Source organism: Mycetomoellerius zeteki, unplaced genomic scaffold, assembly GCF_001594055.1.
Source record: "Mycetomoellerius zeteki isolate Tzet28-1 unplaced genomic scaffold, Tzet1.0 scaffold119, whole genome shotgun sequence".
Lineage (NCBI taxonomy): Eukaryota > Metazoa > Arthropoda > Insecta > Hymenoptera > Formicidae > Mycetomoellerius > Mycetomoellerius zeteki.
The window spans coordinates 475,928-493,261 of record NW_017256116.1 but is presented as its reverse complement, the minus strand read 5'-3'; the positions used below and the strand labels follow the sequence as shown (position 1 = coordinate 493,261).

Below are 17,334 nucleotides of genomic sequence, written 5' to 3'. Positions count from 1 at the left end.
ATTAGCAAAAAAATAGCAAAAAAATGTGGTATAGGTCGCGTTTGATTGTGCTGAAGTGGCTGTGCCAGCTTAATAGACGTCAATTGAAGTATAAAGATGTCGAACGGTATACAGTATGCGCCCAAAAAAAATGCGACTCTCACAACTAACACTTCAGTTGTCGGTTTAGTTAAATAAAGTGAGTGAACGGAAGCAAATTTGATTATAACACAAATATTTTGTCCTATCAAATATTTATTCGATATGATTTCCTTTAATTGCAGTCACTGCGTTAATGTCACACTCAGCAAACGTAATAGTGATTAAAAGAGAGTCGCATTTTTTTTTACGCATACTGTACATTTATTTGGCCAACAACCACGTTGTTAAAATGCCTAATAGTGGCCTAACTAACGACAAGACTAGAGATTCTATAACAGAATGTGGCCACGAACGATTTGTCAAAATCCTACAAACTTATGTATACATATACTATCTTTCTATGTACGTATTATCTCTATAACTTATACTGTCTCACTCTGCATGGAAAGAATGATTTGCTGAAATATCTAAAAATTTAGATAGATACAAACCTGAAAATATATTTCGTTGGAGCGTTCTACATAACTATCAAAATAGTTATGTAGAACGCTCAAACTGATTGTTATAAAATGTCAAAACTTTTTATAGCATTACTCATCACACTTGATATTTCTACGTAATTATTTTGATAGTCCAACAAAATTATTTTCAGATCTGTATCAAGCTAAATTTTTAGATACATCAACAAAATAATTTTTTCTGTGTGTAACCTCAACTAACATAAGATCATAGAGTGAAGAGTAATAAGGACTCTCGTGAAAATCGCTCGTAGTCAAACTTTGCTTTAGGATCTCTAGACAAGACGAAACGTGGGATTAATGAATCGATCGCGTTCGCATCAAACATACGATTTTGCTATCGTTCCCTCCGGCTATCATTGTTCCACGCGGCGGTACAACTTTGTACTTGTGCATTCGTTTCCGAATAGTTGTACGCGTGCGTTGCTGTGAATGCTTTACGTAGGTGTGTTTACAACAACGTCGAGCGCAAGAATGTACACGGCGAATGTGCAACGCGAAGGCGCGCGGATCTATTTCGAGAATATAGATAGACTACACAGAATCCGAAATGGAATCGTAACGCCGTACCGAGATGATTTGGGTGTCGATGGGCATCGAGCTGTCGTTGCCGTCGATACCGGAGTCGATGTCGTAGGCCCTCGATGTGGGAGTTGCGTAAAGCGACGAATGGAGCGCCAGGAGCCCGGGAGAGCCGCCGTAGCCGCTCACTGGTGGTGGTGTCACCTCACCCCTGTCATAATTGTCCAGCATCCTGCAAAAAGAAGATGCATCCAATTGTATCTTATGTCCTCGATCGAATAAATAATTAATCTACTTTGTGCACATTTATCATTCGGTCATTGTAAAAGTTGAACCTTTTATATATTATTTACATTTTATAAATTATTTAGAACTATGTTTCAAGACTGACAAATAACAGGCGCACAGTTTGCTTGAACTGGAATTGTACACATTCACAAGAAATATTATCATTTAGGCGCATAAAGACCGAGTTGACCGAATATGGCATTTTTTACTAATGTGTGTTGTATGTTATTATTCATATTATTACTTATATTTTATATATTACTTTTTTATGTATTACTTTTGAAGCTTTTACGGATATTTTCTTGAGAAGTGCCAAAGAATTTGCGGATTATCGCCGTATTTATGTAATACATTTTTTATGTAATATAATTTTATATATTACTTTTTGTGGTTGTAATATTTTCTTTAACACTCTTTGTACTATGTTTCTCCGTTTTGATCGGAATATGTTTCCTTAGGATAGATAAGTTACAACTGCTGTACCACTTTGCTAACTTTACATAATCGTGTTTTGTCGAGATTATGTTACTCGACGATCGTCTGTTATTTTTGGGATGTATTCGCAGTATTGCTGTAATCTTCATAGATACGATGCACGTATAAAGTCAAATTGAATGTCATAACGGACACCAATATCTATTATATATCTGATCCAATAGCGGGCGATCTGGTAATAGTTTATTGATCGTCGAACGGAAAGCATTCGTACGTTCGCGTGCGAGTGCAATCGAATGCAATCGCGATTCGCCGAGAAATAAACCATGATAAGCCGCGACCGAGACGCTAGAAGTCCCGATCGATTCGAACCGGCACTAACATTCTCGACGACGATGACTCCGTGTTCCTCCGACGATCGCGGTATCACGGCTGCGCCCAGTAGTAATTGACTCCGGCGTTTCTCTCGATCTCGAGAACGAGCGAATGAAATCCCGTGGGTCGCTCTCGTGCCCGAGCGGCCGATTGATCTGTCAACCGTTCCGTTAGGAAAAGAGTTGATCGACATGAATGAACCATTCAAGGCCACTTAATGGAATTCCCACGATTGTCCTTAAGGCATTATGCGACCGTGCGCCGGGTATAATAGTACGAACAGCTGTCTGTCGCGCGCAAACACACATTTTCGCAGCTTCACACATACGTACACAGTGTTCTAGGCAAACCACGCTAAACATACGTAATGCACACGTACGATGTTCTGTGAATATGTGCGCGTGATACGTTGCGCGCGAGTGTTCCATATAATGGCTATTGTTTCATTCGGCGTTTAGCGAGATACTGCGACGCACGTCGGTCAAAAAAAAAAAAAAAAAGAAACGTACCGGCATTTTCATTCAATAAACCTCACACCGGTTAGGTGCACGCGTTTTTGTCACCCTTTATACCGGAGGAGAGAAACATATAGTTACAAGAAAGAGAGAGAGAGAAAGAGAGAGTCACATTTCTGACGCTGATAAAACCGACGGCTTGCTTCGACATATCGAAGTATATCGTATCGGTCCGATACGAATCACGGCTTACCGAAGAGAATGCGTTTTTATGTCGCGATGAAATAGATTGAGATTTACGCGAAGCGTTTTAGAAAAGTTTTCGAAGCGCGGAAAGACGAATTTAATTACTCTGAAGATGATAAACTGCGTGAGCGCAGATTTGATCACAATTTTAAAAAATAAAAAAATAAGCTGTGAACGATCTTGTTTCCGCATTACAGCGAGCTTCGTGTTTCAGAGATATTTCTCGGATGGACGATTCTCTAACAAACGAGCCAGTCTCGCAGATCTCATTACCCGTTATGAACCCGTTGGATTTTTACATGTAAGATCGTTGAAATCTATTGTCTACTCTACGGAACACAGTTCAACTCACTGACAGCATATTCTGTCGTTCGATCGAGCAAGCTTTCCAGCAGATCCAAGTAACACTTGGATGTGACAAAAGGATAACGAGATCAAGGCGATTACAGGCTTGAAATGGCACGATAGGTCTTTATGTTGCGAATTTATTATGAAAACAAGCATGGATAAAAATTGAAAATGGTTCGACACAAAGCAAAATCAGACATATCTTTATGAACCATAGACGTAATACTCGTATATAGATACAGATTGTTCATTCCTATGAAATTGTTACTATCGGAAAAGAGTGGAGTAGCTTGATTCGTATCGCTTGTCTCTCTCTCTCTCGCTCTTTCTCTCAAGTATTGAGTTAAAGAGAGATATGATATATACGATTAAATGCAGGCTATATTTTTTTAATGAAGTACACATGCTAAGATTGCGCAATGCCTTATCTATATTTACTATATCTATGATATGAACTTATTCCATTGTTTTCAAGTGTCGAATCTTTGATGTATTAAGACTATAGCATACAAAAAATGTAAGTAATACTATATATAAGATGTAAACAGTAAACAAATACACATTTTGAATTTGCTATTGATTACGTTTTTTTGTGCGTTCGTTTAATATAATTTAACGCTTTCATGCGATAGACGAAAGAAAATTAAATAGGTACGCGTCTTCGATAGTAAATTAATAATGGAACTTCTCTCGTATAGCAGCGCATTTCTCGTAAAAGGAATCGATGCGGCGATGGCAGAGATACGATACGAAATTAAAAGCCATTAAGAGCCGCGATCAGGATTCCCCCGGGTTTCGTCGGCGTCGGCGCAGCTGCACCACCCACGCGTATGATAGATACGCCACTGCCTTCAGCATTGTTTCTTTAATGATTCATGTCGGGGTGACTGCACCAGGAGTAGAGGAAGCAGTCTCCAACCGCGAATGCAATGAGCCGCGCATCGTTTCGAAAATATTAATTCGCCAGGAGTCATTGCCGGACGCTGATGCATCGGCGGGCACCGCGCGCATTAACGTCGCGTCCTTTGTCAAACTTTGCACTCGTGACGATGAGACACGCGTCACTGCGGTTTCGCAGAACAGCTCGTATCGTCTCGTTCGCCGATTCGCGCTAGATAAGATGCGAACATCTGCGAACGATAGCGAAAAGATAGGGATTGCCGCAAAATTGGAAATCAAGAAATTTTGCAAAATTTTCTGAAAAGTTAAAATAAAGAAGTTTAATAATCATACCTACGCAGTTTTGAAATACTGCCAACTGAACAATTAAAAATGCAAGCAGTGTCAGCAACATTAACGGTAATTCATATAGACTACGTTTACACGCACTAGTAAAAATGGTTTTAGTAAAAACTGTTTCAGTTAAAATCAGTGTTGGTGCCTGTTTACACGATCAGGCGTATTTTACCTCCACCAAAAATAAATAGCTTTATATAATCTAATACGGAACCTGAGACGAAATATCCTTTGTCATTTCTTAACGTCTAAAATTGGTAACATCGAATTTTGATACGTTAAACCGATTGAAAACCGTTTACACGATTTTCGTAAAACGGTTTAGTAATGCCAAACCTGTTTCAGAAGAGGTTTGGATTTACTAAAACGGTTTTAATAACATCTGTATTAAGAGACGTTTACAGGACATCTAACACCGGTTTTAACTAAAACGGTTTTTATTAAAACGGTTTTACCAGTGCGTGTAAACGTAGTCATTGTTACGTCAAATTAATTTTTCAACAAAATATTTAACGGTTTCCAAATCAGGACGGAAATAGAAAAAATTTCAAGATATTGAAAGCCAAGAAAAATCATGAAATTTTGTTTTCGGAGGTCAGGGAGAAGCTACAGAATTTAAGATGAAAAATTTGTGACAACCTTGTTATCACAAATAGGATTCGCAGTGATTGCGTTAATTTACGCGATATATTATGAGACGCACCCGGCGTGTTGCACGCACGGTTACCGTTCGCGATGTTTACTACCCGTAGCGAAACGCGCTTGTAACCGTTTAATCGAACGACGCGCGGAGCGAGTCCCAGAAGGAGACGAAAGAGTTCTCTTTCCGCTTCTCTCCAAAAATCTCAGTTCTCGAGCGGTACAAGTGCGCCCGGGACGAGGAGACGTTCCGCAATGCGTGTCAAGGAAAAACGACAGTTATCCTTCCACACGCCGACGCGCGTTACAAATAGCTCGAGAGGAATCGCCGGGCCGCGACCTGGAGCGGCAGACACGCCGCACGCACGTCAGAGTCGGCCGAGCAAGGAGACAAAGAAGTAAAGAACAACAGCGGCGATCCCCTAAATCGGCATGTCCGTTGAGCCTCATGAATCTTCACCGCGGTTCCTCTCCTTCGCGAGGAGAAGGAGGGAAAAGCACCGGTGTGTCCTGTGCACGGTTCGGCACGCAGAGCAAACAGACAGCGACGGCGACCGGGTCGTTCTGAGCACTCGAGCACCCGTTCCCTTCGTCATTCTCCTCGTCAACGACACACTTGTTCGCCGGCTAAATTGTTCTTCTCCCTCCTTCCCCTCCAATGGAAGCCAGAAGGGGGGCTTCGCGGAGAGGAGCGAGGAGAAAGCTTTCGACCGCGCGCAAAGCGCGACCGGCGCGTTTTATACAGCGACATATATTTTTATTCAAATAATCGCATCGATCGAACACACCCTTGCATTGCCCGACGACGAGGCGACGAAACGCGGCGAAACGCACGCGTGGGTGGGAATCCGATCTGTATTCGCGTCGATACGCGAAACGCACGCGTGGCGCCGATCACGCGTCGCGTAAATCGATTACCGATGCCGATGGTGGGCCGCGTTGCCGTTCGAAAATTTTATCCGTCGATGTTAACGGTAATGATATTATAGATTCGATTTAGATATAGGAGAATTGAATAGGTCTTATAGATCTTAACAAATCTTGCACGATGAAATCCTTCGCGCGAGCAAACGGGGACGCTTGCGCGAAGACTGTAATTTTATATAAGCCCCTGATTAAACTTTCAAATCGAATGCCCAATGCGGTTCGGTTGGTAAGCGGAAGTGACGACCTCAGCCGCTCACCTCTGCACTACTAACGCTCCGGCGCGTTTCAGATTTGAGAACGAAGAAAGCGCATCCCCGAAACCTTTACGGGTTGTTTAAGGCTGCGGAACGAACGCCGCGAACTCCATCCATCCGTTCGTTCGTTCGTTCGTTCGTTCATACGTCCGCTGTATCCCGCCGTATACCCTTCTCTGACCTCCGAGCCAACGGCGGAGCCATTACGTACGACTTCCTGCGACCGAGTAAGGAAGAATCGAAGATTTCTACACGGCACCTCACGGGAAGAGGTGTCCGCGCGAGCGATACCACCAGAGATATACCGTCGAGCGACGAAAAATTCCCAGGCTAACTGCGAGGACGAGGCAAGGCGGCTCTGCTCGAGCCCGGTATACGGTTGCGTTAATTGCGGAACTCGTGTGTCGTGGCGCACTCGTGGCACGTAACGGTTCATAAAAATCCCACGAGTATTTCTCCGATTCGAAGCGCTTTTGATGGCGACCTCGGGATTTTTCGAGGAGCGCGCGATGTTTCGGGAAATGAGAGCGATTAATGCCCATTTCTACTTTCTAAAACTTTTTAGAGAGTAGTATCACTCTGAAGAGTGAAATCTCATTCTTTTTTTTTTGAAAACTGGTTCAGTTTTCACCCTTTAGAGTCAGATTCCATTCCAAAGAATTTAGAGAATACCAATATAAATTAATTTTAACCTCTTCAACTTTTTACTCTTCATCTTTTTCTAATTCTTCTAACTAAAAATTTCTAAGAAAAAGATGAAGAGTTAATTAAACCGAGATTAAAACTAAACATTGGTAGAAACGGGCAAACAATTATCAAAATGAGTGACAAATTGCAGGTTACTGCAATTGTATATAATCGATATACTATCGAATAGAATATGCTGACACGTGCGAAATTATCATATACGAGGACGATCTGTTTCATACGTGGTCACCTCGATGATTGCAATGTTTTTTTAACGAAGTGCGCTTGCTTGTGGGAAGTAATATCCGGCATTTGTCATACCGGGACATTTAGCCATCTTAATTCGTTAATCCGCGCGGCCATTGTTTGCAACGATGCAAATTTACGTGGCTGCAAATGAGTTTCGATTCATCGACACGTCGCCATTAACGTCGCCGTTTAACACGCACCACAGATTAGTACATTGAAAAAAATGTGTACTAAATTTTATCAAATAAATATAGTTGCTCAATAAAAAAATAATATACTTAAATCACACATACACACCAATTAATGGTTATGTATACTAAATAAATATATATTTACATTTAGTAAGTATCTAGTTAGTACTATATATTCAAACAAATATTTATTAAAATTTAATACATTTTTCAGTATACAGATTCACGACTGTCCTAAAACCGTTTATGTACTAACGTACCTGCGAAATCCAAAGACCAACTGTTCGATCGCGGTTCAAGTTTGCTACCTCGAAGTCAATGCGGCCACCTCCGTTACGTTTATAATGCAAATATGAATCTATTATCTCGGTGATCTTTCTCTTAGTATTCGCTACAGATCGCAGAAACAATGGCAATGGCATTTATTAAAACGGAACCTCGGCGTTCTTTTCGCATATAATGAATTCGAAAGAATCGTTTAATTAAATAATACAGATTAGAGTCAGACAATTGCATGCAACAGCGTAAGCGCGCGCGTTCCCTGTATGTCGTGCCATATATTTCGTACACGCTTCAAATAACTATAACATAATATTAATCCGTAATTAACTGCCAGTCATTGCTCAATCGTCAAGTCACCGATCTGAGTCATCGCAATCGCAGGGATTACAAGGTCCTCGGCGACGCATTACATGCCAGGGGTCAAGCGCGACGTCACCGCTCCGTAATCATTTCCACGATTTTGCATCGAGAGGCGCCGAAACAAAAAGCTGGAAATAACTTCGTTCGAAACTCGAGTGGAAAATCCAAAACGTCGCCGTGAGTCGAGTAAAAAAGAAAATAGCGATGATTTTCGAAGAGTCCGCGACACTTAGGTATTTCCAGTCCACAAGTACCAAGAAAAACGAGGCGCGTGTACACTTACCGTGGTGTAGCATATCGTTCGCGGAATTATTGATGTTTCGTTGATATAATCGATGTTTGCAAATTGAGCTTGCCCCGGCTCGATCGACCGGATCGACGCAATGCCGCATCGTGATGTTAATTCTTATCATACGAGAACCATTCGCGATTCGCGAAGCAATTTACGCGGAGATATCTGCGACAGTTCGCAGTTCAAAAATACGGAGAAGTACCTATTTATAGATCCGGTTTTTTATTTTCTAGTTAATTTGTGGTTACACTCTAAATTTCTTGCAGTGTAATCTCATTTCAAAAAAGTGAAAAATACAACCACTGAAAAAAGTGAAAGTATTTCACTTCTTGAAAAAGAGTGACAATTTTCACTCTTTTTAGAATAAATTTTCACTTCAAATTTTCACTTTAAAGGAATGAAATCTCACTTTTTTTTATTTTTCACTCTAAAAGGAGTGAAAATTGTCAATTCTTTTTCAAGAAGTGAATTATTTTCACTTTTTTTCGAGGGTAGATGTACTTTCATTCTCTTGGAGTGAGATTTCACTGCAAGAAATTTAGAATGTAAATTTAACCTAATGTCTCTAATCACAAATTAATCGGAAATTTAAATCTTTTAAATCGATGAATAATTGAAAAAAATATTACTTAATTCAGGTAAAAAGAGTGGATTTTAAAAGGAAATGATCGAGAAAATGGTTAAAAGGATAGATGGGCATTTGTCGATCTCGATTGGATTCTAACTCTCGATTGGAAGCTTCCTCGTAAATACGAAAATCAATCAACGAGTGAAGTGTTATTATAGAATCATGTGATGCGAAGTTAAGTTAGCTCGCGACGAGGATCCATCAGCGGCTCCGTAAACGCGACTGTCCCTCCGAAGATATTAAAAATAAAATACTTAAAAACTATTTTCAATTAAGGAGATTCTGTCATTTGACAATAATATAGGAACTTGATTAAATTTTGAGAATAAATTTGTTATAAAAATAGAGGCATTTCTGAATTTTTTCAAATTTTTTGACCATCTGGATTAAAAGTTATATTTCAATAAAAAGTAATATTTTTTAAATTTATACTCTAATAGAAATATACGAAAATTTACAAAATAATGATAAAAATCTCAATTTTTTTATGTAAATACTATATGAATTCAAAAATGTTTATATAAAGTTACATTGAGATGCAGACATTAATTGTTCAATAAATAAACAAAATATTTGTTTGTTATAAACTAATTGATAAATCTCAATAAAACTTTGCATAAGTCATGTTTAATACTTAATATATGTTTATAAAAAAATTTAATTTTTATTTTTTTTTAATTTTTGTTTATAACAATAAAACTAATAACAAATAAAATAAATAATCTATAAAAATGTGTTACTCAATGAAAATAGAATGTTATGAACACAACTTTCACATGTATGTAGTTTGTTTAAAGCGTAAATATTAATACATGTGTTTTATGACTCATGAAGAACTTCCTTAATCTTTAGAGGGCCGGTCAGATTATCGAAATTTTATGTAAAAATAGTATAACGACGTGGACGTAGAAGGTTATATAGTCCCTTTTTTCGTTTTTTTTACATTTAATATTTTTTTTATTTTTTTTACATTTTTAATTATTTATTTTTTTTTTATTTTTATTTATTTTTTATTTATATTATTTTTTTTGCTAATTATCATTTTCCACCTATCAAGTGAAAATATTGGAATTTATGGCAAAGTCTGTATTGTATGAAAATCTTCAAAACACATTCTCAGTTATATTAATGAAATAATAGCTGAATATTTGATGGGCTGCGGTGATTCAAGTTATACAGACTTCTGTTACTGGCCACTATAGTGGCCACACGAGTTTTATATTCTACAAAGAGAGTAAGTAATTGACCAAAATTCACGAATAAATTGTCGTAAACATGAAGCTTTCAGACTTGTAAGATTTTCGCGTAAAGCAACTGCAGGAGTATCTAATATTCGCGTGCATGCGTGCGTGCGTTCATATAAAATAACGTGACATGGTACGCGATCCGTGCGACGGCCGAGAGCAACGGATGGGAACCGGGCGGAACTATTTTAATAGAGCTGATTTTCGTCGTCAAAGGAAGTAATTTGAAAATCCGCGTCGTTGTGGTACCTTCGGACACGAAATTTTTGGCGTACGCGACGTACAATATGTTTGACGTATTAATAAATTTAAATCAAATATGAATTAAAATGTCTCTTTAATCCTTCTGTGCGCAATCATATTTTTACTTCTTCCATCCAGTCCAAGTTTTCTTTACTCACTCTCTCTCTCTCTCTCTGCTTTAGATTTTTAAAAATATGGGAAAATTTAGGATTACTTTTCTGATCTCTATTATATATTAGCAAAGTTTTTTAATAAGATATTTCAGGAGGAAGAACTCCGCGCTCCTTTATTTGGAAAAAAAATTGAGAGCGAAATGTCGCTTGTACTAAAAAAGACCCAGATTGCAGAGTTAAGAAAAGAATATTATTTTAAAGAAACAGTTCGCAACGAGTTTTTTTTCTTCTTTTCATTTTGCATCTTCCGTCGTGCCGAGTTTGACTTGATCGATTTCGCAAGTGCACGGTTGAAGAGCGACGAATGTTGAACGCGAAATTCTCGCAAATACCCCGCGAATGTATCGTTGTAAGAGGGCACAAGCAAATAAGACTGCGGGCAAACGAGATAAGAAATAGCTGAAATTATACGATACGTTAGAAACGCATGCCGCGGCCGGCAGCGCGCATGCTATTTTCCCAACCTCCTCCTTAGCAGTCCCAAAGGATCGAGGAGAGAAAGAGAGAGAGAGAAAAAGAGAGAGAGAGAGAAAAAGAGAGTGAGAGCTACCTTTTATCCTCTTTGCCTTCGCAGTACGACGTAATGATAGTGAAACATTGAATCTCAAGCGTAAACTGCAATTTAATGGATTTCCAACACACTAACATCCCGAAGACACGCGCGGGGGAGGGGAAGTAAGAAAATTTAGAAAGGAGGGAAACGACGCGCGCACGTCGATCTCCGACGAGAGGGTTGTTGAGAGAAACGCACGTCCGCGTCGCCTCGCATATATCGCCCTCCTCGTTCCGAGGGACTCGCGCGGATCGGCGATAGCGATTGGCGATTATGTTAACCAAACACGCGCGGTACACGCCCCTGCAATTTGCCTTGGAATCATCTTCCCCTAATCGCCGCGCTAATAACAGGATTACGGGGGTCCTGACCGCGCGGTACGTATACTTATCCCTAATTCGCCGTATCGTTATTAATATATACGATACAATTGAGAACGGGGCCCGGGCGCCCCCTCCCCTCCCCTACCTCCCTATCCCCGATAAGCTCTGCGATATGTGTATATACGTGTGCACATATGAGGAACCCATCCACACGCGTCTTAAACCGCCGAAATGCGGGCTCGGTCTTCGTTACACCGTTGGAAAATTTGTGTTAAATTTAACATATTTCACGTGTCTCAAATAATCCACTCAAATTTATGTGTCAAGTTAACACGAGTTGAATATGTTGGAAAGTTACGCAGATATTAAATATGTAAAAAAATTATCACAAAAAAGCAACGCAAGTTACAAATAAAGTGTGGAAGCATATTTTTTTCAGTATAGTTAATATTTATGATATGTTAAGTTAACACGTATTTCATTCATTCGTCTTAGAATTTATGTTTTAAAAAATACATTATTTTTATGTTACCTGTTCATTTACTCATAAATTGTGTCATTTTAACACTAAAAAATATTTAATATCAATTTAACACAAAATATTTAAATAATATAATCACATTATTTGTTAAATTAACGAATATGTTAAAAATTCAACATAAAATCTTAAGAACGTGAGTGGACCGTTTTCAACACAAAATATTTTTTATTGTGTAACGTTCCTCTCCCCATTTTCGACGACGTATTTTATTTCGATGTGAAAAACCGCTCGAGTTCACGACAGTGCAAACTCGCCTAACGAAGGCGCGACAATCCGATCGCTCGCGAGGTGCGCATCAAATTTATTACACCGCCGGTGTGCGGATATTCATGAAATAAATATGAGAGGGATAGGAAAAAGAAACGGACTTACGTGTAGTGCGAATAAGACGGGCTGGCTTGATCGATGAGAGCGGCGGTTGACAGGCCTTGCGCGATGGCAGTCGAGGGATCCCTAGCTGGCGAGGAATTCTGCGTCGCCGCTGCCGCCGGTATAGCGTGATGGTAGCGCTGGCACATTTCGGCCAAGTTCCACCCATGGGCATCCATATATTAGCACTGCTTCGCTTTTCTTTGGCGTACCATCCATTTCACACGCGTTGCGCTGCACACACTCTCTCTCTCTCTCTCTCTCTCTCTCCCCCTCTCCTGGTTCTTCCGTTTTTTTTTCTTTTTCTTTTTTTTTCTCTTCCCGTTTTTCTTTTCTCTTCCCTCAATCAGTAATTCACTCGCGCTCTACGTCTCTATGCGTGAGGTAAAAACTACACTCGCGACGACGATGATGTACTACGTCCAGTCGACGGGGACGTCCTGCGTGCGCCGCGATTCTCCGCGATGACTTCGCCTCGCCTCCGGGAGGCACGCGCACCGCCTGTTAATCAGGAAAACAAATCCATTTACTTGGCCGTTAACGACATGCGTATACGTATTTAGAGAATGATCGAGAGACGCCGTTTAAAAAAAGACTCCGCACGACTTGCATGCCGACAACCGTTATGAATTTAAAATGAAGTTACGTTTGTCTCACACTAGCGATTGGCGATTGCAACTCGCAACTCTCTTGACTAATCAGGAAAGAAGAAGAACTGCCAACCAACTCCTTTCTGATTGGTCAAGAAACACAAGTAGACGCAATCGCTAATCGTTAGTCATACAGCACGGAAGCTTGGAGCAACATTGCTACGACATTTTCAATGTTACTGCAATACTGCTGGAATGTTACAATGTTGCTGCAATATTGTTGAAACGATCTGTGCTGTATGGATAGCGTGATACGGACATTAGGGAGTTTTTGCAATAACGTGAATTCAGATGATCGCTAAAGTCACGCTACCCTTTTCTTAATTAGCTGTTAAGAAGAAGATAACCTGACCTTAGCGTTCATTGTATCTGGATAAACGCTATTGCAAAAACTCCCTATTATCTTTACCGGCGGGCGAACGGCACGACGGAACAAATAATTATTGTAAAAATTACGAAACAGCGAGTAAACGGAAAGAACGGTTTTGCTGAAGTATTTAAATATTTAGTTAGATATAGATCTGAAAATAACTTTGTTGGACTATTAAAATAATTATGTAGAACGTTCAACTGGTTAGAATGTTAGAATGTTAAAACTTTTTTATAACATTGGTCATCATGCTTGAGTTTCCTATAATAATTATGGCCTAACAAAATTATTTTTAGATCAGTATCTACTTGAATTTTTAAAGGCTTTAGCAAAGTCATCTTTTCCGTATGTATGTACATGTCACAATCGTATGACATAAAACTTCGCTTACGGAAATGAAAAGTTATAAAAAAATAGTAGTAAATGCTTATTTAACGCGGCGCGACGCAAATTATTTGATGTAAAAAACATGAATGTTGGTGAATTAATGAACTTATGAAATTCCATTGCTGTTCACTCGATAATAATGAGATTTTAATAATTCGCGTTATTGCGGTGAATTTATAAAATGTTCTCCAGCAAAGTTTACGACTTTCAAATGCGCGTTCGAATACCTAACGGAACAACTAAATCTCGCGTTACATAACCCTTCTTTTCCCTCTCCCTCTCCCCTTGATCTAAATGCAGTTTAAAGCTACGGTTAATGAAAGTGTCCGTTTAATTTCTAACTGCGAGCGGGTTAAAGAGGTTCACATAAACGGAGGGCTCGAAAAGCCGTGTTGGATAACGATCGGCATCTGGATCGGACGGATACCGATCGACTTCTATTCGTGCCTCAGCGATTGAGCGTTAATAAGCGTCGTGCAAAGGTATCTGTGAAATAACTATAATCACACATACACACACATAAACTCGCGCGCGAGTTACCGTCAGATGAAAACGATCGTCAAATCGCATTCTTTTCTCGCTCGTGATCAAGGAAATGAACGGCAAGAATTCGGGCCCAAGAAATCGGAAGATCGACAAAGGATCGTATAAGGATACATCGTTCTTGAGATCGGTGCCAAATGCTTTAATTGCGAAAAGATGAAAAATTAAGATATACAATCAAGATACGGTTAGAAAATTCCTACGTATAATACACCGAGAAAAAGATATTTCAAATTTTATTGTGATATATAATGTCTATTTTATTGAAGTAAATCCTTATTTATAAATACAGCAAAGTAAAATTTTATTCCTTGCAAATAAACCGTTCATTTTATTTTTTCTACAATAAATAAGATATATAACAGAAATGTATATTTCTCTCGTTATCACAATCAAAATTTTTTATAACGAATAAATATTACAAATTTCGATTTTTTTTTTCAGAATACGCGAGGATTAACAAATGTCGCTTAAATAATATACTGATTTCTTGTTTGAAAGAAACTTTTTTTATTAAAAATTAAAATTGAAAATATAGTGTGTTATTAGTAAATTCAGCACGACACTTCCCCTCTAAAACACAAGAAAAAAAAATATTTCCATTTTTGGCTACAGTTTCCGTTAGTACTGCTCGAGTTGTACCATATAAGTAATTTGTATAATGTTGTATGTAATAATGTTGTATAATGTAATATAAGTAATTTGAAAACAAAATTCCAACACATCAATTTTAATAGACTTTTAATGTAGACATCACGGCACTTGGAAAAAAAGTGTCATGCTGATATAATTTATCGCAATTCTAGCAAGATTTCTCGTTAGTTCTAGCAGAATATTAAGCTCTACATTCTACAATCTTTTTTAAACAGAGTTCGGGCAACTACTTTTTCAATTTTGATTCTTTAATATAAAAAAACTCTTTTTTGTTTTTATAAGGAATTGTAAAATTATGAAAGGAGTGGTACTAGAACTGTCATTATTTTTTTTATATTAATAGAATGTTGTGCTAACTTTGCGGATCTACATAAATTTGAATTGTAAAATTAGCACGCTATTTTATTAATATTTAAAAAAATGACATTTTTTCATAATTCTACAGTTCCTTATCAAAACAAAAAAAGTTCCGTGTCGAAATAAAAAAAGAGGATGACGATCGATACGCGTCGTATAACATTTTACATAAGCGAAATCACCGGCGGTATTTCTTGGCTAATTGACTCAACACAGATACAGATAAATTCTCGAGAAGTTTTACGATATAACTTGTAAATACCGATAAATACTCAACGCTACCTGGATCTCCGGTGCGGAACGGCGCGGCTGTTTTCTAATTTATGAATTCGATCCGCGACAAACACAAAGACAATACACGCACGTAACAGAGACAAACAAAAATACGCGCACAAAGAAGGAAAAGAAACGCAACTTTGTGGTTTTAATTTCTTCAAGAGGGATTAATCGTCGACTACTGGGTTGGGAAGCCGTACATTCGAGCCGTTTAAGCGGTCAGACGTTAATCACGCCGATAACCAGCGCGATATCGTTGTAAAGCCGACCAATCGACAGTAAATTACCGGGCCCGCGCGGTCGGGCCGCGAACGGTAAAACGCCCGCGATTTCCTTCACGAAGGTGGCAATTAAGCGCGAAACGTTACGCGCGAGACGTCTCAACACCGAAACCTAAGAAACCCGATACTCGCGGGCTCATTACGTTCGCGTACCACGCTCGATTGTGATGACCGATTCGCGGTCGACGCGCATATTACGGTTTTGCCACGCCTTCCGACAAAATGTAATCCGAGAATCTCCCCGAGAAACTATCCCTCGAGAGAATTAAGAATTCGTAAAGGCCGCAGCACAGACTTTTGCATAACGCCGCGTAAAGCATAAGGCACGAAAGAATCAACCAATTAGAGATTTTCATTTTACACTCCGATTGGTCGATTCTCTTACGCTATATGCGTTACACAGCGTTATGCAAAAGTCTGTACTGCGGACTTAACGTCTATCCGTAACTCGCTATCCGTAACTTACGAGCACGCGTTCGTAACGACTGTAACTTCGCGCGAGCGACTCGCGTAACAGTGAAATGAGAAAGAACAATAACAATAACAAAAATAATCTTTCCGTTCTCGAATACACTCGTAGCGCGAGGCCGCGATAACGACGGAGCGAGTTGAACGGCACAATGCGCGACGCGTTCGCCCCGACAGGGATCTGTACGCGTATGTATACTTGTACGCGACGAAATCATAAAGTCGCACGATGGTCGCGTATGTACGTATATACATGCCACTGACAGAGGTCTCAATCCGCGATACTCACACACGCGCGCACACACACACGCACACACGCGTACGCAACATACACGCACTTACACACATACAGAGAGAGACAAAGGCGAGACGCGTAACGCAATAATAATCATAATGCCAGATCGATACAACACGCGATGTTCGCTCGTCGCATCGGCCAGCGAGGATGCCGATGACATGGAAGCGAGAAGGAATGCGCGCGTAACGATGACGATACTGCATTAAGAAGTCACTAAATTATTAGTTTCTACTAGTTGCTTGTTTCATCCCTCATCCCACCTCCCCGCGATCTCCCTCCCGTGCGATACTCGTCGCTAAATTGCGTAGACTTGTATACGCGTGGAGACAGGCGTACGACGTGCATAACCGCGACGAACGCGCACGTAATATAATAACATAAATACGTATAACGTAATAAACGCGCGATTATCGCGTGAGGACTTGTCGCGCGCGGAGAGGCGCACGGGTATCTTTCGATAAATCAACGAGAGTATAAATCAATATTACGGTGTGCTTTCTAAGTTGCAGTGTTTCGCGTGCTGTGGAAGGCAGTTCAGACTATAGAGACTCTGTATCATCAGAGTTTACGAGAGATTTTGTCGAAATCCTG

At 39.6% G+C, this 17,334-nt stretch overlaps 1 protein-coding gene across 8 annotated transcripts in view; it reads right to left on the bottom strand.

The window, feature by feature from the left end:
• The window catches only part of LOC108730716 (Sox box protein 15), a 59,530-nt gene that overhangs the window by 20,047 nt on the left and 22,149 nt on the right, over positions 1 to 17,334 (bottom strand). For 6 of the 8 annotated variants that reach the window (XM_018460631.1, XM_018460618.1, XM_018460613.1 and 3 more), the window contains 2 exons: positions 12,463 to 12,960; positions 1,170 to 1,353 (listed from right to left, as the gene is read on the bottom strand). In XM_018460631.1, coding sequence (XP_018316133.1) covers positions 1,170 to 1,353; positions 12,463 to 12,638 — 360 coding nt within the window. In that variant the 5' untranslated portion in view covers positions 12,639 to 12,960. Of the gene's footprint in view, positions 1 to 1,169; positions 1,354 to 12,462; positions 12,961 to 15,702; positions 15,723 to 16,443; positions 16,470 to 17,334 lie in introns of those variants that run through there. The other 2 variants (XM_018460646.1, XM_018460655.1) reach the window with 2 other exon arrangements.